This window comes from Triticum dicoccoides, chromosome 2B (assembly GCF_002162155.2).
Source record: "Triticum dicoccoides isolate Atlit2015 ecotype Zavitan chromosome 2B, WEW_v2.0, whole genome shotgun sequence".
Lineage (NCBI taxonomy): Eukaryota > Viridiplantae > Streptophyta > Magnoliopsida > Poales > Poaceae > Triticum > Triticum dicoccoides.
In genome coordinates, this window is record NC_041383.1 from 790,983,134 (window position 1) to 791,009,550 (window position 26,417).

The following is a 26,417-nucleotide window of genomic DNA, read 5'->3' on the forward strand; positions in this document are numbered from 1 at the left end:
TCGGGGGCACCGGCACGCCGCCCGCGCTGATCCTCCATGCTCTGGGCACCCGCATGTCCGGCGGGACCGGGTACTCGGCCTCGTAAAGGAGGCGAGCCTCGGCTTCATGAAGATGGCGGCGGCCGAAGCCGTTCGCCGCCGCGCCGTCGCCTGGGAAGCGCTCGGCCATGGGTGTGAATTGGAGACGGCGAAAGAGAGGAGAGGAGAGGGAGGAACGACGACGGCCGGAGAGTGCGATGAGTCGCCGAGTGCGTCGGGGCGCGTCATATATAGGTCGAGGCACGCGTGCCACCGTGTGTACGTGTGGCCGGCGAGGGAGGGCGAGGAACGCGCATCGTCCGGCCTTCATTGCGCCGCCCGTGAGCACCAATGGCAGGCTGACCGGCGCGGCAGCGCGCGGCAGCTTTGGCATTGATTCGCCGCGGAAACGAGGCGATGAGGACGACGAAGGGCCGAGAAGAGAGCCGTGTCGCTGACGCGGCGGGCCCACGGCTTTTTCGCGCCAAAACAGTTCGCCCGGCGTCCCCGTGCGCCCCCCAGCGTGCTGGGTTCGGGCTGGGTCCGCCGGCGCTGTTTTCGGCCCAAGCCGGCGAAAATCGGGCTCCTGGGGGCGCGACTGGGCCGTTTTTTCGGCACCGGCGCGAAAAAAACGCCTGGGAAGGCCTTCCTGGGGGCGCGACTGGAGATGCCCTTACTCCGCAGAGAAGTGAATCTTTGCATTCCACTGCGATGAAATTTCTTGGGCAGTGCAGGCAATAGTGGTGGTACTTTGTTTTCTCAGCCTGTTCCGATTGACCGACAGCACGCTCCACACAGCGGCCCTATTTGGATACTCTAACATAGTTAGAGTTAGAGTTATTTTCTAACCCACTCTAACCTAAATAAGCACCTCTCCATTGGGATAGTTGGGTTAGATGAAACTAACCTATTCTGACCCTTTTTGTTTGGATACTTTTGGGTTATTTGAGTCCCCATCTAACCCAAACTAGCTCTAACCCCATGATCCAAACAAGGCCAGCAACCTAACACTAGGCTGGTTTCATACGTTATATAATGTTTCTTCTGCATTTACGATTATTTTGTATTTTTATTAGCACGGGCACCCTTCCCAATGAAACTGAACACGTGTATACAACGGGTACCCAGGTTTCATATCCAAAATTTCAGATTTTTTTGAAATTTTTTAATATATTTTTATTGTTATGTTGTGGTAATAGCATAAGGGCACCTTCAACGGCGACCGTAAATTTTCTCTGCATTCGTCAACAGACATGGATGCGAGAGGTGGCCATCAAACGCTGCCCGCATACAATTCAACTACTATCCGAACAACCGAACAAAATTCATGCAAACACGGTTGATATTCATATAAACATAACGGAACTCATTACATTTCGGGCATACTTCAACTAAAAGCAGTGTTTGTCCGACTCTAAAAATATAATAGTTAAACTAAAAGATCGCTGGCGCCCGTTCCCCGTGCCCGATCATGAGCCCACAGAACTGAAGCTTTGCCTTCTCCAGTTCCGCCTCGACGCTCTCCAGCTCCACCTTCGGAGCCCGGGTAGTGAAGTTGTCTGCCTCCATGTCATCGTCAAGCAACTAATCGGCCGACGGTGCTCAGCCCACCATACTTGGCTTCAACGGGAGGGGAGGAGCGGTAGCTTTCTTCGGACCCGAGCAACGGCGACCTACCATACACTACTCTTACTCGCTGCCGATGGCGCCCACGGAGTGTCCACTTCGTGGTCCTCGAGGCGGGGCGCGACCTCGACGGTGATGGCGATGTCCTTCTCGTCGTCGGTCGACGTACCGCACACGTCGTCCGCCGCCTCGTCGAACTCCTTGTAGGTGGTCTGCAGTTTTGCCTGATGCTGGCGGTATCGACAGTGGACGAGGCGGATCTCACGGGCGGAGCGGTAGGACTCGAGCAGCACCTTCCGCTCTGCCGGGTCCGGATCCGACGCGATTGCCCTGTCGGCTGCGAGCTGCCTCCTCCGCATGTTGGTACTCCTGGAGGAGCTAGTGGTTGTAGGCAGCATCGGCTTGTGCCTCCCGCTCCATCTCCACGTAACGGGCACGGGCCTCGCTGATGGTCATTGTGCAATGCACCCGTGAGGGTGGCGCGGACGAGGAGGGTCGTCATCGGCCGCATCCTCCATTGAGACATCGTCGTCCTCTGGCTGCTAGCCAGCAACAATGGCAGCCATCTCGTTAATTTACTTTGGCGTCAGCCCGTCCCAGAGAGCTTTAGAGCACGAGTAAGCCATGATGGGAATGGTGCGGAGAGGAGAAAGGGATCGGAGGTGGATGACTGCGGTTATGGCCGGGGCATCAGTTTATATAGCAATGGTCGACGACAGAGGGACGGACGGGTGTTGTCGGAGTAGCCGCCTCGAGAACCGTGTAATGCGGGCGGCAGACGGGCGGATAGACGGCCGTCGTGTCGTTTGAATGCGGAAGAGTTGCCTTCACCTGGAAGGAAAGCGGGCGGCGCTCTTTCGGCCGGCGATAGTGAGAGGTCACGTCAGCTCTGGTCGGGCATGAATGCGACACTAACGCTTTTGAGCGACGCTGGCCATTCTTGGCAGGAAGCGCGTGCGGGCAAGCTAAGGGGGTTTCACTACTAGGGAAAACCCTAGTAGTAACGCGGGTAATTTGGTCCGCTATACTGCTAAGGCACTATAGCTAACTTTTAACAGTAGCGCCTGTCTGCACCCACGCTACAGCTAAGTGAGTTATCAGTAGCGTGGTGTTAAGCCGACACTACTGCTAAGTACTAGCTGCGTGAGCTGTTATTAGGGGTGGAAACGGATCGGATGCGGATCGGATAGTGCTCTTACCACTTCCATTTTTATATTTTCGAAACGAATACGAATCCGAATATGGATATTATCGTATACGGATGCGGCTCGGATATTATTCGAATACGGATACGTATCGGATATTTTCTTGATTCGGAACGGATACGAATAATATCAACATATTGCTTAAGTAAATTAGTCGATAGCTATGTGACCTGAAATAATCAACTTGTGACATACAATAAGTCAATGATAAATAGGTTTATGAATAAATACTATTGTAATGCATAATAATTTATAAGTTCAATCATATAAAAAGTAAAATTTGACCCCTTATTTGGCTTTTATGTTGGATAATTGAAATACTGGGTCTAGAATTTTGAAAATTACCTCCCATAATCTTATTCGGATACGGATATATCCACTTCCATATCCATATTTGTGTCTAAATCTCCTACCATATTTTATTTATTATTTGTTTAATAAATTCGGATACGGATAATTTCCATATCCATTTTGGTTCGGATGCGGATGTTTCGAATACGAATAGGTATTTTCTCGAATACGAATATCGGATATTTCGGATTATCCGCTACCACTTTCCACCCCTAGCTGTTATCCAGCGTTACTACTATTCGCCTAGCAGCGTGGGTTGTTATCCAGCACCGTGCCTATCCAGGCAAGAAAATCACAAAATACCAATAGATTGGTTGCTCTAAGAAAATACCAATAAATTAGCACAATGTGCTTTTCTGTATTTTACATCTTGAGAAAAGCTTTTCCAAAGTTACAACTGGTACTAAGTCTGCAATGGTATGCTACAAATAAGCACATATTGAACAATAAAAAATCCTTAAATTACTATGTACATACTGATTATGATCAACGTCAGCAATAAAGCTCATTGTAAAATGCACTCTTGTTAAATGACAAATCGACTACCCTGGCTGATCCTAACATACAACTCAGCTATAAGAGCAACTCTAGTAGTGTTGGAGAACATAGTAATTTAAAAAAATTTCCTACGCACACGCAAGATCATGGTGATGCATAGCAACGAGAGGGGAGAGTATTGTCCACGTACCCTCGTAGACCGAAAGCGGAAGCGTTAGCGCAACGCGGTTGATGTAGTCGTACGTCTTCACGATCCGACCGATCAAGTACCGGACGCACGGCACCTCCGAGTTCAGCACACGTTCAGCCCGATGACGTCCCTCGAACTCCGATCCAGCCGAGTGTTGAGGAAGAGTTTCGTCAGCACGACGGCATGGTGACGATGTTGATGTTCTACCCGCGCATGGCTTCGCCTAAGCACCGCTACAGTATTATCGAGGTGGACTATGGTGGAGGGGGGCACCGCACACGGCTAAGGAACGATCACGAAGATCAACTTGTGTGTCATGGGGTGCCCCCCTGCCCCCGTATATAAAGGAGGGAGGGGGAGGTCCGGCCGGCCCCTAGGGGTGCGCCTGGAGGAGTCCTACTCCAACCGGGAGTAGGACTCTCCCCTCTTGCCTTGTTAGAGAAGGAAGGGGAAAGGGGGAAAGAGGAAAGGGGGGCGCCCCCCCCCCTCCTTGTCCTATTCGGACTAGGGGGGAGGGGGCACGCGGCCTGCCTTGGCCGGCCCTCCTCTTCTCCCTTAGGGCCCATGTAGGCCCATTAACCCCCGGGAGGGTTCCGGCAACCCCCCGGTACTCCGGTAAAATCCCGATTTCACCCGGAACGATTCCGATATCAAAATATAGGCTTCCAATATATCAATCTTTATGTCTCGACCATTTTGAGACTCCTCGTCATGTCCGTGATCACATCCAGGACTCCGAACAACCTTCGGTACATCAAAACATATAAACTCATAATATAACTGTCATCGTAATGTTAAGCGTGCGGACCCTACGGGTTCGAGAACTATGTAGACATGACCTAGAACCATTTCCGGTCAATAACCAATAGCGGAACCTGGATGCTCATATTGGCTCCTACATATTCTACGAAGATCTTTATCGGTCAAAAGCATAACAACATACGTTGTTCCCTTTGTCATCGGTATGTTACTTGCCCGAGATTCGATCGTCGGTATCTCAATACCTAGTTCAATCTCGTTACCGGCAAGTCTCTTTACTCGTTATGTAATGCATCATTCCGTAAGTAACTCATTAGCTACATTGCTTGCAAGGCTTATAGTGATGTGCATTACTGAGAGGGCCCAGAGATACCTCTCCGACAATCGGAGTGGCAAAACCTAATCTCGAAATACGCCAACTCAACATGTACCTTTGGAGACACCTGTAGAGCTCCTTTATAATCACACAGTTACGTTGTGACGTTTGGTAGCACACAAAGTGTTCCTCCGGTAAACGGGAGTTGCATAATCTCATAGTTGTAGGAACATGTATAAGTCATGAAGAAAGCAATAGCAACATACTAAACGATCAAGTGCTAAGCTAACAGAATGGGTCAAGTCAATCACATGTGATTTGATCCCGTTAATCAAATGACAACTTATGTCTATGGTTAGGAAACTTAACCATCTTTGATTAACGAGCTAGTCAAGTAGAGGCATACTAGTGACACTATGTTTGTCTATGTATTCACACATGTATTATGTTTCCGGTTAATACAATTCTAGCATGAATAATAAACATTTATCATGAAATAAGGAAATAAATAATAACTTTATTATTGCCTCTAGGGCATATTTCCTTCAGTCTCCCACTTGCACTAGAGTCAGTAATCTAGTTCACATCATCATGTGATTTAACACCAATATTCACATCTTTATGTGATTAACATCCATAGTTCACATCGTCATGTGACCAGCACCCAAAAGGTTTACTAGAGTCAATAATCTAGTTCAAATCGCTATGTGATTAACACCCAAAGAGTACTAAGGTATGATCATGTTTTGCTCGTGAGAGAAGCTTAGTCAACGGGTCTGTCACATTCAGAGCCGTATGTATTTTGCAAATATTCTATGTCTACAATGCTCTGCACGGAGCTACTCTAGCTAATTGCTCCCACTTTCAATATGTATCCAGATTGAGACTTAGAGTCATCTGGATCGGTGTAAAAAGCTCGCATCGATGTAACTTTAACGACGAGCTCTTTTATTACCTCCATAATCGAGAAATATTTCCTTAGTCCTCACTAAGGATATTCTTGACCGCTGTCCAGTGATCTACTCCGAGATCAAAATTGTACTCCCTTGCCAAACTCAGAGCAAGGTATACAATAGGTCTGGTACACAACATAGCATACTTTATAAAACCTATGACTGAGGCATAGGGAATGACTTTTCATTCTCTCTTTCTTTTTTCTGCCGTGGTCGGGCTTTGAGTCTTACTCAACTTAACACCTTGCAACATAGGAAAAAACTCTTTCTTTGACTGTTCCATTTTGAAGTACTTCAAAATCTTATCAAGGTATGTACTCATTGAAAAATCTTATCAAGCGTCTTGATCTATCTTATAGATCTTGATGCTCAATGTGTAAACAGCTTTACCGAGGTCTTTCTTAGAAAAACTCTTATTCAAGTATCCTTTTATGCTATCCAGAATTTATATATCATTTCCAATCAACAATATGTCATCTACATATAGTTTTAGAAATGGTCAGAGCTCCCACTCACTTTCTTGTAAATACAGGCTTCTCAAAAAATCTATATAAAACCATATGCTTTGATCAACTCATCAAAGCGTATATTCCAACTCCGAGATGCTTGCACCGGTCCATAGATGGATCGCTGGAGCTTGCACATTTTGTTAGCTCCTTTAGGATTGACAAAACCTTCTGGTTGCATCATATACAACTCTTCTTTAATAAATCCATTAAAGAATGTAGTTTTGACATCCATTTGCCAGATTTCATAAAATGTGGCAATTGCTAACATGATTCGGACAGACTTTTAAGCATCGATATGAGTGAGAAAATATCATTGTATTCAACACCTTGAACTTTGTCAAAAACCTTTTTCGACAAGTCTAGCTTTGTAGATAGTAACACTACTATTAGCGTCCGTCTTCCTCTTGAAGATCCATTTATTCTTAATGACTCACCGATCATTGGCAAGTCAATCAAAGTCCATACTTTGTTCTTATACATGGATCCCATCTCAGATTTCATGGCCTCAAGCCATTTTGCGGAATCTGGGCTCATCATCGCTTCCTCATAGTTTATAGGTTCGCCATGGTCAAGTAACATGACTTCCAGAATAGGATTATTGTACCACTCTGGTGCGGATCTTACTCTGGTAGACCTACGAGGTTCGGTAGTAACTTGATCTGAAGTTTCATGATCAATATCATTAGCTTCCTCACTGATTAGTGTAGTTGTCACAGGAACCGATTCTTGTGATGAACTACTTTCCAATAAGGGAGCAGGTACAGTTACCTCATCAAGTTCTACTTTCCTCCCACTCACTTTTTCGAGAGAAACTCCTTCTCTAGAAAGGATCCATTTTAGCAACGAATATCATGCATTCGGATCTGTGATAGAAGGTGTACCCAAAAATTTCCTTTGGGTATTCTATGAAGATGCACTTCTCCGATTTGGGTTCGAGCTTATCAGGTTGAAACTTTTTCACATAAGCATTGCAACCCCAAACTTTAAGAAACGACAGCTTAGGTTTATTGCTAAATCATAGTTCATACGGTGTCGTCTCAACGGATTTAGATGGTGCCCTATTTTAACGTGAATGCAGCTATCTCTAATGCATAACCCCAAAACGATATTGGTAAATCGGTAAGGGACATCATTGATCGCACCATATCAAATAAAGTGCGGTTATGACGTTCGGACACACCGTTACGCTGTGGTGTTCCAGGTGGCATGAGTTTGTGAAACTATTCCACATTATTTTAACTGAAGGCCAAACTCGTAACTCAAATATTCATCTCCATGATCAGATCGTAGAAACTTTATTTTCTTGTTACGATGATTTTCCACTTCACTCTAAAATTCTTTGAACCTTTTAACTGTTTCAGACTTATGTTTCATCAAGTAGATATACCCATATCTGCTCAAATCATCTGTGAAGGTCAAAAAATAACGATACCCGCCACGAGCCTTAATACTCATTGGTCTGTATACATCAGTATGTATTATTTCCAACAAGTCAGTAGCTCGTTCCATTGTTCCGGAGAACGGAGTTTTAGTCATCTTGCCCAAAAGGCACGGTTAGCAAGCATCAAATGATTCATAACCAATTGATTCCGAAAGCCCATCTTTATGGAGTTTTTTCATGCGCTTTACACCGATATGACCCAAACGGCAGTGCCACAAATAAGTTGCACTATCATTATTAATTTTGCATCTTTTGGCATCAATATTATGAATATGTGTATCACTATGATCGAGATCCAACAAACTATTTTGATTGGGTGTATGACCATTGAAGGTTTTATTCATGTAAATAGAACAACAATTATTCTCTGACTTTAAATGAATAATTGTATTGCAATAAACATGATCAAATCATATTCATGCTCAACGCAAACGCCAAATAACATTTATTTAGGTTTAACACTAATCCCGAAAGTATAGGGAGTGTGTGATAATGATCATATCAATCTTGAAACTATTTCCAACACTCATCGTCACTTCCCTTTCAACTAGTCTCTGTTTATTCTGTAACTCATGTTTCGAGTTGCTAATCTTAGCAACCGAACAAGTATCAAATACTCAGGGGCTACTATAAACACTAGTAAGGTACACATCAATAATCTGTATATCAAATATACCCTTGTTCACTTTGCCACCCTTCTTATCTACCAAATATTCAGGGCATTTCCGCTTCCACTGACCATTTCCTTTGCAGTAGAAGCACTCAGTTTCAGGCTTAGGTCCAGCTTTGGGCTTCTTCACGGGAGTGACAACTTGTTTGCCATTCTACTTGAAGTTCCCTTTCTTTCCCTTTGCCCTTTTCTTGAAACTAGTGATCTTGTCAATCATCAACACTTGATGCTCTTTCTTGATTTCCAGCTTCGTCGATTTCAACATCACGAAGAGCTCGGGAATCATTTTCGTCATCCCTTGCATACTATAGTTCATCACGAAGTTCTAGTAACTTAGTGATGGTGACTAGAGAATTCTGTCAATCACTATCTTATCTGGAAGATTAACTCCCACTTGATTCAAGCGATTGAAGTACCCAGACAATCTGAGCACATGCTCACTAGTTGAGAGATTCTCCTCCATCTTTTAGCTATAGAACTTGTTGGAGACTTCATATCTCTCAACTCGGGTATTTGCTTGAAATATTAACTTCAATTCCCAGAACATCTCATATAGTCCATGACGTTCAAAATGTCTTTGAAGTCCCGATTCTAAGCCGTTAAGCATGGTGCACTAAACTATCAAGTAGTCATCATATTGAGCTAGCCAAACGTTCATAACGTCTGCATCTGCTCCTGCAATAGGTCTATCACCTAGCGGTGCATTAAGGACATAATTCTTCTGTGCAGCAATGAGGATAAACCTCAGATCACGGATCCAATCCGCATCATTGCTACCAACATCTTTCAACACAATTTTCTCTAGGAACATATCAAAATAAACATATGAAAGCAACAACACGAGCTATTGATCTACAACATAATTTGCAAAATACTACCAGGACTAAGTTCATGATAAATTTAAGTTAAATTAATCATATTACTTAAGAACTCCCACTTAGACAGACATCTCTCTAGTCATCTAAGTGATCACTTGATCCAAATCAACTAAACCATGTCCGATCATCACGTGAGATGGAGTAGTTTTCAATGGTGAACATCACTATTTTGATCATATCTACTATATGATTCATGCTCGACCTTTCGGTCTCCGTGTTCCGAGGCCATATCTGTATATGCTAGGCTCGTCAAGTTTAACCTGAGTATTCCGCGTGGGCAACTGTTTTGCACCCGTTGTATTTGAACGTAGAGCCTATCACACCCGATCATCACGTGGTGTCTCAGCACGAAGAACTTTCGCAACGGTGCATACTCAGGGAGAACACTTCTTGATAATTAGTGAGAGATCATCTTAAAATGCTACCATCAATCAAAGCAAGATAAGATGCATAAAGGATAAACATCACATGCAATCAATATAAGTGGTATGATATGGCCATCATCATCTTGTGCTTGTGATCTCCATCTCCGAAGCACCGTCATGATCACCGTCATCACCGGCGCGACACCTTGATCTCCATCGTAGCATCGTTGTCGTTACGCCATCTATTGCTTCTACGACTATCGCTACCGCTTAGTGATAAAGTAAAGCAATTACAGGGCGTTTGCATTTCATACAATAAAGCGACAACCATATGGCTCCTGCCAGTTGCGATAACTCGGTTACAAAACATGATCATCTCATACAATAAAATATAGCATCACGTCTTGACCATATCACATCACAACATGCCCTGCAAAAACAAGTTAGACGTCCTCTACTTTGTTGTTGCAAATTTTACGTGGCTGCTACAGGCTTAGCAAGAACCGTTCTTACCTACGCATCAAAACCACAACGATAGTTTGTCAAGTTGGTGATGTTTTAACCTTCGCAAGGATCGGGCGTAGCCACACTCGGTTCAACTAAAGTGAGAGAGACAGACACCCGCCGGTCACCTTTAAGCAACGAGTGCTCGCAACGGTGAAACCAGTCTCGCGTAAGCGTACGCGTAATGTCGGTCCGGGCCGCTTCTTCTCACAATACCGCCGAACCAAAGTATGACATGCTGGTAAGCAGTATGACTTATATCGTCCACAACTCACTTGTGTTCTACTCGTGCATATGACATCTACGCATAAAACCAGGCTCGGATGCCACTGTTGGGGAACGTAGTAATTTCAAAAAACTTCCTACGCACACGCAAGATCATGGTGATGCATAGCAACGAGAGGGGAGAGTGTTGTCCACGTACCCTCGTAGACCGAAAGCGGAAGCGTTAGCACAACGCGGTTGACGTAGTCGTACGTCTTCACGATCCGACCGATCAAGTACCGAACGCACGGCACCTCCGAGTTCAGCATACGTTCAGCCCGATGACATCCCTCGAACTCCGATCTAGCCGAGTGTTGAGGGAGAGTTTCGTCAGCACGATGGCTTGGTGACGATATTGATGTTCTACCGACGCAGGGCTTCGCCTAAGCACCGCTACAGTATTATCGAGGTGGACTATGGTGGAGGGGGGCACCGCACACGGCTAAGGAACGATCACGAAGATCAACTTGTGTGTCATGGGGTGCCCCCTGCCCCCGTATATAAAGGAGGGAGGAGGGAGGTGCGGCCGGCCCCTAGGGGTGCGCCTGGAGGAGTCCTACTCCCACCGGGAGTAGGACTCCCCCCTCTTGCCTTGTTGGAGAAGGAAGGGGAAAGGGGGAAAGAGGAAAGGGGGGCGCCCCCCCCCCCCTTCCTTGTCCTATTCGGACTAGCGGGAGGGGGCGCGCGGCCTGCCCTGGCCGGCCCTCCTCTTCTCCCTTAGGGCCCATGTAGGCCCATTAACCCCCGGGAGGGTTCCGGTAACCCCCCGGTACTCCGGTAAAATCCCGATTTTACCCAGAACGATTCCGATATCCAAATATAGGCTTCCAATATATCAATCTTTATGTCTCGACCATTTCGAGACTCCTCGTCATGTCCGTGATCACATCCGGGACTCCGAACAATCTTCGGTACATCAAAACATATAAACTCATAATATAACTGCCATCGTAACGTTAAGCGTGCGGACCCTACGTGTTCGAGAACTATGTAGATATGACCTAGAACCATTTCCGGTCAATAACCAATAGCGGAACCTGGATGCTCATATTGGCTCCTACATATTCTATGAATATCTTTATCGGTCAAACCGCATAACAACATACGTTGTTCCCTTTGTCATCGGTATGTTAGTTGCCCGAGATTCGATCGTCGGTATCTCAATACCTAGTTCAATCTCGTTACCGGCAAGTCTCTTTGCTCGTTATGTAATGCATCATTCCGTAACTAACTAATTAGCTACATTGCTTGCAAGGCTTATAGTGATGTGCATTACCGAGAGGGCCCAGAGATACCTCTTCGACAATCGGAGTGACAAAACCTAATCTCGAAATACGCCAACTCAACATGTACCTTTGGAGACACATGTAGAGCTCCTTTATAATCACCCAGTTACGTTGTGACGTTTGGTAGCACACAAAGTGTTCCTCCGGTAAACGGGAGTTGCATAATCTCATAGTTGTAGGAACATGTGTAAGTCATGAAGAAAGCAATAGCAACATACTAAACGATCAAGTGCTAAGCTAACAGAATGGGTCAAGTCAATCACATCATTCTCCTAATGATGTGATCCCGTTAATCAAATGACAACTTATGTCTATGGTTAGGAAACTTAACCATCTTTGATTAACGAGCTAGTCAAGTAGAGGCATACTAGTGACACTATGTTTGTCTATGTATTCACACATGTATTATGTTTCCGATTAATACAATTCTAGCATGAATAATAAACATTTATCATGAAATAAGGAAATAAATAATAACTTTATTATTGCCTCTAGGGCATATTTCCTTCAAGCAGACCCTGCAAAAATTCGACCCGCAAAACGTGTATGCGGTTTCACGAAGATCGCGTTTGCGGGTCAAAAACATGCGTGGCCGAACAGAACCAGTATATAAACGTGCATAATTTGAAAAAACAAATACGCGAGAGAAATTGCACAAATATAGTTCATCACATACTACATAGTTCATCATATGATCAGCAAACTACAAGCATAGTTATACTACATACTACGTTAAACTAGTACTAGAGGGGTCGGATCTGACGGCGGCGAGTCGCGGCAAATGGACGACGCCGTGGAGGAGCCAGACGCTCAATCCTCCTCGCCGGAGCTGCACAGGTCGACGTACTTCGCTGCCTGCTCCGCGCGGATGCGGCGCCACTCGTCAGCCTTCTCGTTGGCGGCGACGTTGTCGGCGACCGCCTGCCGCCACTCGAGGGCTTCGAGCTCCTCGGCGTGGCGTCGACGCTCCTCCTCACGCATGCTCCGCTCGGCGATGGCGGCAGCAACGGCGTCGAAGTCCGCGACGTAGTCCTCGGGCCCGACGACTCCGCGGCGGCCGAGCGGAGCGGGCTCCTCGGGCTCCTCCTTCACCGGGACGAAGGCGAACGGCGACGGCTCCTCCGGCTAGTCCTCGTCGTCCGACCACTCCGTCTTCACGGGGAGAAAGCCCCGCCGGAGGACGAGGAGGATCCGACGTAGGAAGACCTCGCGGAGGAGAAGGACGCGCGCCGGCGGTCGTACTCCTCCATCTCGCGGAGGTTGAAGCTCGCCGGCGGCGACATCCCGTGGTTGGTCCACCTCCGAGCGCCGCGCTTCCTCACGCCGTCCGACCGGACGCGCCGCTCGTGCTCCGGGTCCCTCTCACGGCCGGATCTGCTGCCGGAGCCGCGTCCGGAGCTCCACATTCGGCCCCACATGGAGGCTGGAGGCGGGGCGGGTGGTCGTCGTCGGCGAGGAATGCGAAGAGGGGAAAGGGGAATCGAGTGGCTCGCGGCGGCGGGGGGATAGGGTTTGGACCCGCAAAAGGGTCGCAGAACCGCAGTTATAGTGCTCGGGGCATGCGGTTTGCGGGCTACAGCAAAAAAATTTGCGGGCCGGGCAAGTATGCGGGCTTTATTCTGGCCGGAAAAATGGGCCGAGCCCACATACTCGCCGGAATTTTTGCGGGCCGGACGTTTTGCGGGGTTTGCTAGAGTTGCTCTAAGTGCGGCGGATATGGGACCGAACCCTAGTCATTGTCCACACTCTTAACCGCTCCACTTCCTCGTCCACGCTGCTCGTCTCCTCTCCTCCTAGCATCACTCTGGGCAACTCCGGCAATGGATGACAATGAGTTCGATCTGGTCGACTGGGAGGCGCTAGGAATCCATCTCCACCCGGATGGTGAGAAGCCTACCCACCGTCGGTCGCGAATGGACAGGGGTAGGATCTCAAACTCCGTAGCCTCCCCGATGGCCCAAATAGGCAGTTGCATTTCGGTGCCCGCCTACCGTGGCCCGGGCCTTCGTCAGTCAGGCGGCGCCCGACACCTCTAGCCCCTGCTCCTCAGAGGAGGCGCTGCGTGCTCGTGCCTGCACTGTCGAGCCCGTCTGCGGCTACTCCAGTTGGAGGCACTGGCCGCTCTCCGCGGAAGGCAGAGAGCGGATCAAGCTGACTTCGGCTAACCCGGCTGCGGGTCATACAGATCCACAGTTGAGCTGCTTCCGACCATCGACTCATGCTCTACATCATCATCTGTCGCTCTTTCACCTCGGTGGAGACGGACGCCCGGCGCCGTCGTAGCAGCAAAAATGCGAAGGCACTCCAGATCGGCATCGAGGCATCGGAGCGCTGCCAAGGAGAGGGTGGCCACCACAACGAAAGTTGCCTGCCTTGCGAAGGAGCAGGTCCACGCCACATGGCGTCTGGCCGGGATCCGCTCCACTCCTCGTCCGACAGCGGGACAACCATAGACGACGCCAAAGACTACAAACGCCACTCCATAGACCCCAAGGGAAAGCGACCGGCGAGGAAGTAGTGAAGTCCGGCGCGCCCTCCTCTACATTTTATTCTATCGTAGGATGAACTTTTGTGAATATGCTATGCTATGTCCGGTTAAACTTGCCATGTCCAATCGTTTGTGAACCTCGTATGCTATGTCCGGTGGTAAATTCAACTTTATATGTCCAATCTATGATCTATTTCAAATTATCTACATGCTTTTGATCACGTTGCATGGGGTTGCATTGCATGATTTTGGGTGTTTAGATATGAGGGAAACGGCTGTAGATGTGGCCAAATGGGGGGTGACCAGGCGCTATCCGTGGACCGGTCCGTGGATATATGTGAGATCAAAGTTAAGACATTCTGGTTGTAGATATATCACGATACTGATGCGCAAATGCTAGGAGCCTATGAATATCTTTCGAGGTCGGCCTCCACAAAACAACAACGACGTGCAGATGATGCTGGCAGAAAGTTGGTGTTCTCTCCCATTGGTGATGCTGGCAGATGACCCTGGGCCCTCGCACATCGCGGAAAAAGGGGACCCATATTATAAGATGGAACCCACCGATAAAAGGTAGGAGAGCAAGCACGCTACTCGTCTTGGATTCAGTCCCCTACCAAATACCCAAACCAAGGTCCTCCAGTCCAGAGTCACCACCTTCTTAAATAACAGAAACCTAGAAACATTCAGAAGATGTCGACCTCCAAGCAAGATCAAGCCGGAGAGAGAGGAGAGAAGCCATGAGGTGTTAGGCGAACTGACCAAGGTCCAAGGGAGTGAAGCTAACAAGAGGAGCCCCTGCAAGCTGCAAATGACCACCATCGAGTAAATCTGCAGCAGCCAGCTCCTGGCCAGCAAGGTGAATCCACACTTCCATCTCGAGCCTTGCTCGGCTGACGGCACTAGCTCTACTTTGGGAGGGCGGCCTGAACAGAGGGGGTTGAGGAAGAAACGAAGACTGTCGATGCGTGTGTTCTCTGTTCTAGTAGAACAGCACGTAAGCACGTAATAGCTAGCTCGGTTCAGGTAAGTAGATAAAAGACTTCTTCAGGCCAAGAAGGGAAGAAGTCCATATAACCCCGCCCCGAAGTTCAAAACCAATTACTTAACCCACTAACCTTCTCAATACCATTTAAACGCCCACTAAACCTGATTAGGGCATGTACAACGATGTACGATCAGCTGTCTAGAATGGGTTATAGCTAGGATTTTAGATGACGTGGAGGAGAGAGAAAGAGCCCGTCGGTAGAATTAACAACGATCTGTATTGCTTGAAAACGGCAATGCTAGACATACGGAGGCTTTACATGACTTTTACAGGCAATGCTGAGGTGGGCTGGTTTAATTGGTAATTAGATGAGGCGGGCCCCACCCTAAAACTCAGGGGGGAGAGATTAGTGAGGGGAGGAGGGTTGGTCTGTAAATCCTTGTAAAACAAATATGTACGTCTAGCATTTTTGGCTTAAAAATTGCTCGCTACGGACGGCCTTTCTGGTGTTGTATGTGTGCAAAAACGGCAACTGTCCCTTTTGTAGACAGTAATAGCGGTGGGGTCGGCCGGAGATGGATGAGATGCTTTGTAGACTAATTAACATATTTTCCTAATTTTAGGGTGTTATATATAGTAAGAGAGGGCGGTCTATTGTATGAGGTGTTTTTACCATTGTCTACTGGTGATGTGGAGGATTGCTACAGGCAAGAGGCGTCATAACTGATGTACATGCCCTTAGACTAGTCACAGTGGGGGTAATTTCAGCAGTAACATCGAGTCCAACTTAGCAAATTTGCTTATGTGGCAATGAATTAATGAGGATAGAGGTAGTTTCAGTAACTTAGCTAGTTACTGTAACATCACATGTCCCAATGCAATATGAGTCTATAACCTAATAAATGAACCTTTGCATGACATCACATTTATGTTAGTACCCACTATGAAAGTAGTAACATAGTTTAGGAATATGTGTATGTTACTAGTATATGTTACTCTCCAGTGTGGCTAGTATTAGAGTGGTTTTAGCAGGCTGTTTGCCCGCGTGGCATGGGAGGCTGCTAGGTTGGCTAGGTTGTTGGCGCGAAAGGAACTGGCGCTGTAACTTTCTCTAGCTACTGATTTCGTCTGGCGCCGGAGGGGACCTCCTCGCATGTTCCCCATCCTGGTCGCTTCCTCTTGACACCGCACGTGCCCCGTCCACTGCATCCACCTCTACTCCTCGGGGCTCTACCAGATTTATTCGGACCATCTCATGGAGACCAAGGACAATGAGGTTGTCGCCAGCATCGAAGTGGAGATGGGGCTGAAGGCAGCAATAGACACTGCCACACCGTTGAGGCCACTACCATCTGGCTGAAGAGCAACGGATGCTCAAGGCGGTTGCGGATGCTTCCTTCGTTGCGGTCGAGCGAGGGAGGATGCTGAAGGCAACAATGAACGCTTCCGTCGTCCAGGCCGTTGCTTGGACGTCGTCATGGATATATCTTTGGATTCCTCTAATGACGGTCACGAACCATGTTATGCCATTCAATTAATTACATCATATTTAGATTATAATCTTAGTTTATCTCGCATTTGGACCATATCTATATTTAGTTAGATGTTGTATCATTGCAAGCATTTGGACCTTGTCTATGCTATGTTTATATTTGAATTTCAGTTTGGCAGTTTAGAAATTATGCATTTTAAATGTTGTTAAATTGTATGATGTCAAAACATAGTCGTGTGAAATTGGAGATGAAACGTAGTCCATATATCCATACGAGAAACAGGAGAGGAAAATTGTAAAGGGTGCAGTTTCTAGAGAATCTGAAAAACGGCAGGGCTCCTAAAAGTTTAAAATGGTTTTAATGGGCCCTTTAAAACTGTATTTAGTAGAGTTGCTCTTTGTGCTCTCCTTTCCTTAATTTCAGTCCAATAGTGCTTATTCTGTAACTTCATTGATGGATATATCCATGTCAGTTGAGATGTTCTGTTCTACTCTTTTTGCTATCGTAGCCGCTCGAATGAGGAGGTTCGGTCCTGTTGAGAACGTGCTCCGTGCTACTATAAATCTCGGTAAGTCTTGTTCAACCGCGATGCTTCTCTATATTTTGGTTTCCATTGTCAAGCTTTTTTTTTCGTGCTTCTGAAAATGTGGCTACACACCGGCCTCTTTTATAAATTGATGCTCGCAACCTACACTCTCAAGTCAAATGTATGGTGATAAAAGCCAGGACGGGCAAAAAATTGTTCATCGTGTATTTAAAAGATCAACTATTAAAAATGGTCAACGTGTTTTGAAAAAAGTTCGTCGCTCATTCAAAACTATTGTTCATCCTTCTTTAAAAAGTTCATCATTTTTCAGAAAAGGTTCATCTTGCATTTAAAACTGTTCATTGAATATTTCAAAAAATGATCAGCGAGAAATCCAAAAATGTTCATTGTGTGTTTAAAAAATATTCTTCATGTATTTAAAAAATATATTTAATCGTGTATCATGGAATTTTCTTCTCCTCTTAGTTTTCCTTTTAAAATTTTCTTTCATTTTTTTTCTTTTTCACATTGTGTTTAAAAATGTTTGCAGTGTTAAAAATTGTTGACCACATATTTGACGTATTCTGAAAATGGACATCATGTTTATTAAAATTCAGTGTATTTAGAAAATGTTTAACATACATAAGAAATATACATTGTGTTTTTAGAAAATGCTCGGTAGATATGCGGTTGCGCACAACCAATGTACATGCAGTTGCGTGCAGTCTACAGGCGTGCGAGTGCAGTTGGGCCCGACCGACGGGCATGTAACTATAATTGTGTGTTATCGGTGTGCATGCAACTGTAGTTGCGCATCCGTGCAACTCAAGTTGCCGTGACCGGCTGACATGCAAATGTATTGACATGGAAAAGGACAAAACTAAAAGCTGCAAAACATATAAAAACATAAAATCAATCAAACAGATACAAAATAAGCAAATAAAAACTAAAAGGACACGAGATGAGCATGGATGTCCATGTAAGGTCTGGCTGCTTCATCGACTGAGATTTAACTAGTCTAGTTTGATTGAAATTTAGCAAAAAAGGCATTGACTGAAATTAACCAAGTCTAAGTCAGTTGAGATTTAGCAAAACTGATAATTAGAATGTCCCTCGTTGCTTCATCTATTCAAACACAGAACACCCGGTTACTGATTTCTTGGCGTTTAGGCTAGCCCATGTGCCACCATGTCCTCCTCCGTGTTTGCTGGTAGCAGTTGTCATACACACAGCAGGAGCTGGCCCAGCCGACTGGCCTCCGACCCTCGGTCCAACGTAGTCGAGACCACATATCCACACAACATGATCCGAGTTAACAATCAAACTGTTGCATATTTTTGTGATAAGATGTGAGCTCTAGTAATATATATGTATGGTACATAGTTTAATCTGGGTTACTTAAAAGAATTAAGATTTACTCGTCCATGTCATCTAGAATCAATACAGAAATTAGTACTGGTAACTCTTAAGCTGTGTCTATAAGAATGTGTGAAAGCAATGGGCCGGGGTTGACTATAGAACTTCCATTTTTTTTTATAGAATTTGACTCTGCATCTAGCAGTATCTACAGTTAATAAACTTCTGCTGCATGTGCTATTCATCTCGTAAAAATATTTAGAGGTCTCTTGAGAATGCATGCAAGATTAATTAATACTACGTATTTCGTTGTCGCACTGACTATTGGAGCTTTAATTGCGTGCAGGTGCCCAAGTCAAGACAGGAACCAGTAACATGGAACCAACAAAAACGCCAAGCTTGTGGACAAAGATATGGAATGAACGGGACGTTTAGATAATGGTACTCATCAGCCTCGCGCTGCAACTCTTCCTGCTATTCATGGGAGTTTTCTCGCGTTTGCGCAGAGTGAGTTGGCGGAGGTTCTTGGTGTGGTTGGCTTATTTGGGGTCTTACGCTGTTGCCGCCTCTGCCATTGGTCTCTTCTCCCAGTACGAGGACAAGTACAAACTAAGAAGCCTCGAGTCATTTGTGTAGATGAGATAGTTTGCAATACAATGACAACGTATTGATGGGGTGCTGGTGCACGTATATATAATACAGGGAAGGCCTCTACCTTAACTATACAAGACTAGGAGGTGGGCCACAACTCCAATACACGTGCAACACAAAATACATACTCAACACCCCCCCGCAGTCGAATCGTCGCTGGAGACACAGAGACTGGACCGAAACTTCTCGAAGACGGGAGTAGGCAATCCCTTAGTCATCACATCAGCAAACTGTTGCGTCGTCGGCACGTGAAGGACCCGAACACGGCCAAGTGCAACCTGCTCGCGCACGAAGTGAATATCGAGCTCAATATGCTTCGTCCGTCGATGGTGCACCGGGTTGGCGGAGAGGTAGACCGCGCTGACGTTATCGCAGTAGACAAGAGTGACCTTGTGAACATCACAAAGCAACTCCTGGGGCAGCAGACGTATCCAAGAGCATTCGGCCACGGCATTAGCCACGGCGCGATACTCTGCCTCGGCGCTGGAGCGGGAGACCGTGGGCTGCCGCTTCCATGACCAAGAGATCAACGAGGGCCCAAGGTAGACGCAGTAGCCTAACGTAGAGCGTCGAGTGTCGGGGCAGCCAGCCCAGTCGGCATCTGAGTAGGCGACAAGGTCGGTGGAGGCGGAGGCCGTCAGGGTGAGTCCCAAAGACATGGTGCCGCGTATATAACGGAGAATACGCTTCACCAAGGTCCAGTGAGAGTCACGGGGAGCGTGCATATGGAGGCACACCTGCTGGACAGCGTACTGTAGGTCGGGTCGGGTCAGCGTCAAGTACTGTAAAGCACCAACAATGGAGCGATAGAATGCTGCATCGGACGCAAGAGACCCCTCCAGAGCAGAGACCTTCGCCTTCGTGTCGACGGGGGTGGGCGTCGGCTTGCAGTTAAGCATACCGGCACGCTCCAGGAGCTCGTGGGCGTACTTCTGCTGATGCAAAAAGAAGTCGTCAGGTCGTCGGACCACCTCGATGCCGAGGAAGTAGTGCAGGGGCCCCAAGTCCTTGAGGGCGAACTCATCATGAAGACGAGCAGTCAGCCGTTGAAGGAGGTCGGGGGCGGGCGCCGTGAGGATGATGTCGTCGACGTAGAGCAACAGATATGCAGTGTCAGCTCCCTGATGATACACGAAGAGTGAGGCATCGGAGCGAGTGGACCGAAATCCCAGAGACTGCAGAAAGGTTGTGATACGCTGGTACCAAGCCCGAGGCGCCTGCTTCAACCCGTAAAGAGAACGGGAGAGTAAGCACACAAAGTCGGGGTGCTCAGCATTGACGAAACCAGTGGGCTGCTCACAGAACACCTGCTCGGCAAGATGGCCGTGCAAGAAGGCGTTGGAGACATCCAACTGGTGCACAGGCCAGGCACGCGAGACCGCCAGCTGAAGCACGGCGCGGATCGTGCCCGGTTTCACAACCGGGGCGAAGGTGTCGGTGAAGTCCACGCCCGCGTGCTGCCGAAAACCACGAACCACCCACTGAGCCTTGTAGCGCTCGAGAGAACCGTCCGGGCGAGTCTTGTGGCGAAACACCCACTTGCCAGATATGATGTTGGCACGAGGGGGTCGCGGAACAAGTTGCCACGTGCGGTTGCGCTGTAGGGCGTCGAACTCCTCCTGCGTCGCAGCTAGCCAATGGGGATCCCGAAGGGCAGCGCGAGCGGAGATGGGAACGGGTGATGGTGTCGACGTCGAGGCGGCACACACATACTCGCCGGCGGAGTAGCGGGTGCTCGGCCGAAGCACGCCTGATTGGGCACGGGTAGTCACGCCAAGCGGCGGGGCAGCAGGGCCGGCGATGGGGGCCGTGGCGGTGGCAGGGGCCGCGGCCACGACAGGAGCGCTGGCAGCAACAGGTGCACCCGGGGCGGCAGGAGTCGCGGCAGCGGGGGCCCCGGCGGCGGCCGCGGCTGTCACAGCGTGGGCCGAGCCGGCGGCGGAAGAGGCGACGAGCGAGGTGGACGTCGAGCCCGTCTCAAGGGTGCTGCCGCCAGCCGAGGTGGCGGGCGGGGTACCCATCGGCTCAACCTCGTAAGAGGGATACGGGGACCCGGGGACCCGGTTAGACTCGACCTCGGGGGAGGGAGTCGAGATACCGGGTGGTGGCGGCGGAAGGCGCCGTGCCGGGGGGGCCGCTGGGGTTGGCCGCCGCGCATCGCTCCAGGAAGGGGACGCGGGGGCCGGCGCCGAAGGAGCCGAAGCCGGAGGAACCTGAAAAAAAGGAAACACCGTCTCGACAAAGTACACGTGTCTCGAGGTGTACACACGATGAGTGACAGGATCATAGCACCGGTAACCTTTGGTGTTAGGAGGGTAGCCAAGGAAGATGCACGGGACGGAACGTGGTGCGAGTTTGTGTGGCGTGGTGGACGCGGTGCTAGGATAACAGAGACATCCAAATATGCGGAGACCGTCATAGGATGGTGGTGTACCAAAGAGAAGGTAGTGAGGAGCGTAGTTCCACCGAGGACGACACAGACAAATGTTAACTAAAAGAGTGGCGGTGGCGAGAGCGTCGGGCCAAAACCGAGCTGGCACGTTGGAGTGAAAGAGTAACGTGCGAACGCAGTCATTAAGAGTGCGGAGAATGCGCTCGGCACGACCGTTCTGCTGTGAAGTGTAAGGGCAAGTTAGACGAAAGATGGTGCCCTGAGAGGCGAGAAGTGTGCGAAGAGCGACGTTGTCAAACTCTTTACCGTTATCAGTTTGGAGTGCAAGTATGGGGCGACCGAACTGGGTGGTGACATAGGAATAAAAGGTGGTGAGTGTGGCTAAAGTGTTGGATTTATGACAAAGAGGAAAAGTCCACACATAGTGAGAATAATCATCTAAAATCACCAAGTACTCCCTCTGTTCCAAAATAGTTGTCGTTGGGGAACTTCTCCGACCAGGTGAAAACAGGAAAAAGTACCAAACTACCCTCAATTTGAAATTCTTGTCACCGGGGATCTTCGTCTTCCTCCATCGCTCCTCCCCTCCGCCAGGCTCCACCCCACTGCTGCAGCTCCGGCGTCCGCCCGCGCCGGCCGCAGCTCCCTCGCCGGCCGCCTTCCTCCGCTCCAATTGAGAGCCCAAACTCATACACAACTCCCTCGCCGTCCGCCACAGCCTCCAGCCGCCCGCGACTCCTGGCCTTCGCGCTGCCCGTGCTCCTCCCTGCACCGACCAGCAGCAGCGCCGCCCGTGCTCCTCCTCCTGCCTGAGCCTTCCAGCTCCTCGATTCAGGCACTGGAGCTCCGGATCCGGCCAATTGACCTCCGTCCGTGCTCCTCCCCGCACTGACCAACAGCAGCAGCATCGCAGCCTGTGCTCCTCCTCCTGCCTCAGCCTTCCAGCTCCTCGATTCAGGCACTGGAGCTCCGGATCCGGCCAATTGACCTCTGCCCGTGCTCCTTCCCGCACTGACCAATAGCAGCAGCCTGTGCTCCTCCCCGCCCGTGCGCCGCCTGTGCTGCTGTTTGAATTGATCAAAACTGTTAATCGCCAAAGAAATTGATCGCCGGAGTTGTACCACTTCTTCCCGCCACATTTAAATTTTACTCCACGTATTTTTACTCCATATATTTTTACTCCATGTACTCCATATATTTTTACTCCATACTCCATTTGTGTGTGTATATTTCTACTACTCCATTTGTATGATCACTCTCTGATACTCCATAATCCATAATATTCCATTTGTATGATCATTTGATTTTTGAGTAGGAGAGTAGTAAGAGAGGAGAGGAGTGAATTTAGAGAAGAGAAGAGAAGAGTATTTAGAGAAGAGAAGTGTAGTACTCCAGTAAAGAAGAGAATTTAGAGAAGAGATGAGGAGTATGTGTAATAATCCATAATTACACATAATTTAGAGAAGATAAGAGAAGAGAGCAAAAAGATGGAGGGCACAAGACAAACTACTGAAAAGAGAACAGAAAGAGAAAGAGAAGAGAAGAGAAGAGAAGAGAAGAGAAGAGAGGAGAGCGAGAGTAGAGAAGAGAAGAGAATTCTTTGCACTCCAAGAACTACTCCTACTCCTAACAGAAAAAATTAAGTTAATTAAGTTAATTAACAGGAGTAGTTTTAAGGTGCAGAGTAGTTCTAAGAAGTGAAGAACACTAAAATTACTGAAGCCTTGCTAAACAGCAAATCCTATACTCCAGCACATAAAAGTTCATAGAGAGCAAGCAATTGGCTTTCTTCCAATTAGCTTGATACTCCACAGATTAGGTTGCAGCAAAAATGCACTACAGAGCAAACAATTACTCCAAACAAGCACTATTGATCAGCATCCTACTTCTGAAAACAAGCACTACTTGCACTTACAAATTCGGTGTGAATTACTGTACAGTAACACTGATCATGGGAGTACAAAAAGTTTCAGTTAATTTAAATTAACTGAAAAGGTGTAATTTATTTTCAATTACTGGACAGTGCTATTGAGAGTTTATTTACTGTCATTATTTAAGTTGCCAGACAAACTATATGTGCATCCAAAAGAATTCGGCTATGAGTATCCGCTTACTAAGATTCGGTGCATCCTTTTCCTGAAGTTCAGCCAATATGTTTATTGATGGTTGAGCATCCAAAAAAGTTGATATTCCAGCAGAAAAGGATGCTCATTGCACAAAGAGTTCTTTTCCTGAATGCTCACCTGCAGCAGCAACATTGCACAAAGAGGCGAATTCAGTCAAATGCAGAGACGAGTCAGAGGCAAATTCAGTCAACATTTGCACAAAGAACTGTTGTCTCATGTAACTACAGAGGCCAGGGCGTCCTCGTCGCCCACCAGGACCAGCCTGTACCTTTATTTGCACGGGAGTGGTTGTCGTCCGCCTCGATGAAGCCGCAGCCCAGCGCCTCGAGTAGTGAACTGCCAAGAGTAATTCAGTTAACAAGCAAGAGTAGTGTTAACAAGCAAGAGTAGTGCTACAACAAGGATTTAGTTAATTTTTACTCCTACACTAAATCTGGAATACTCCTACACTAAAGTACTCCTAATTAACTGAAGATCTTAAGCCTTTTAAACTACAGCAGCAGCAGTATACAGATAATCATAACTCTAAATCACAGTTAAATAATGTATGTGTATTTTGTTCTCCATTTTGTGAGGCTTGATCATTTTTACTCCATATACTCCATTTAAATGAAAGAGAAGAGAAGAGAAGAGAAAGAGAAGAAGAGACAAGAAGAGAAAGTGGAGTACAGAGAGCAGAATTCAAAATATGTCGCTTCTTCACCTTCAGCTAGCTAGCTTACCCAAACAAAATTCAGAATCACTTCGAGCAGAGCCAAAAGCCCATATGTGTTCATCAAATCACTGTACAGACATGAGGAAAAAGGTGCAGAAACACTAAACCACAGAGCCAGCAAACAAAAATAACAGGGCATACAGGCAAAACCAAAAAATCCAGATGATAACTGAAACATCACCAAGATTTGCAGCCTTGGAAACATCACCAAGATCGCCCGTGAAACAAGACGACGAAAACAGGACAGTAACCTGAAGATAATCACAAAGGCGGCTACTATTGCATCTTTCCTGTTTGTGTTTTACCTCCATGTGGAGGCACTCGTGATCAATCAGACCATTTCATCTTCGTCCTGGATGGACAGACCAATCAATTAACTAAAACCCCGGCGGATGAGCAACTACCTAGACCCAATTTCAGTGCAGCTCATGCTTCTGATTTCTTATTTCTTTGGGGATTACTCCACCATTGCATGGCACTTCTGAATTCTTAACTCGAAATCGGAAGAAGTGGCGGCACCAACGAATCACTAGTCAATCGAAGTATTAACAGAATAACAGAGCAGGGAAGAGGAAGGGGGTGGGTGGGGGCCGGACCCGTGAAGATGAAGAGGGCGGGGTCCTCGGCGCGGATGACGCGGTAGAGGAAGGCGGTGATGTTGAGGTCGGAGCAGCCGGCGACCTGCTCGGGCATCACGTCCTCGCACGCGGTGCTCCGCCCGTCCGCGTAGTGCATGTCCGCCACCTGCAGCACCTTGAACATGCCGCCCTCCCGCCGGAACGCAGCCCGCCGCCGCCAACCCTAAGGAAGCGGCGGATGACGCCAGCGGTCGGGCCCTTCTCCTCTGCAGCGAGTCGGAGATCCCCGCCACCCTGAGGAAGGTGGAGCAGCCGCGCTTCAGATCCAGCCGCCGTCTCGCCGAGCTCCCCCTCCCGCACCACGATCTCCACCTTGGCCTCCTCCTCCCGCTGCTCCAGCACGGATCGAGTACCGCCGCCCACGGACCGAGCACCGCCGCCACGAATCGAGCACCCCAACTGGTAAAAATGTCACCTTTCACCGACGAGAGGGAGGCGGGCTGCTAGGGTTATGGGTGGTGAGGTGCAAGACTGCGGTGAGGAAGACACCGACGAGAGGGAGAGGGTGGCGACTGGCCGGCGAGCGACTGGCCGACGAGAGGGCGAGCGGTCGGGGTCGGAGACAGCGAGAGCTGTCGGGGAGAGAGAGCGAGTGGTCAGGGAGAGAGTGAGAGCTGCAAGCGGTCGGGGAGAGAGCGAGCGGGAGGGCAAAATGGGAAAGTGAAGAAAAATCGCAACGTGACAATCGGTACACTAGTTTTCCCCAACGACAACTATTTCGGAACAGAGGGAGTAGTATAGATAGCCCATGTTACTCGCAACGGGAGACGTCCAAACATCACTATGAAGTAACTGAAATGGAAAAGTGGAAACTGAAGTAGACGCACTAAAGGAAAGACGCACGTGCTTGCCCAAACGACATGCCTCACAAGTGTGCTCGTTGAGCTTATTACATGGGAAAGAAAAACTCCTAAGAATATGACGCAAAGTGGCGGGGTTGGGGTGGCCCAAGCGAGTATGCCAGAGGTCAGCACCGGCGGCGAGAGCGACGGGTGTGGAAGTGGAGGCGCTGCCGTGAACGGGATAAAGCTCATCAGGGCTATCACAACGGTGAAGCACCATCCGGGTACGGGCGTCCTTCACAGAAAACCCAACACCGTCGAATTCAACAGTAAGAGGATTCTCACGAGTAAGACGACGAACGGAGACTAAGCTAGTGACTAAGTCAGGTGAAACAAGGACATTAGACATAGTGATAGGTGTGAAATTAG

General features: G+C 48.0%; 1 protein-coding gene across 1 annotated transcript; it reads right to left on the reverse strand.

Annotated features, from left to right (window-relative positions):
- Nucleotides 1-23,638: 23,638 nt before the first annotated feature.
- LOC119366354 (probable inactive purple acid phosphatase 29) lies at nt 23,639-25,881 on the reverse strand. Its single transcript, XM_037632080.1, has 3 exons — nt 25,165-25,881; nt 24,122-24,189; nt 23,639-23,970 (listed from the first exon to the last, which is right to left on the reverse strand). Exons 1-3 carry the CDS (start codon nt 25,328-25,330, stop codon nt 23,884-23,886), a joined length of 321 nt encoding a protein of 106 aa, XP_037487977.1. The 5' UTR covers nt 25,331-25,881; the 3' UTR covers nt 23,639-23,883.
- Between the last annotated feature and the right edge of the window lie 536 nt (nt 25,882-26,417).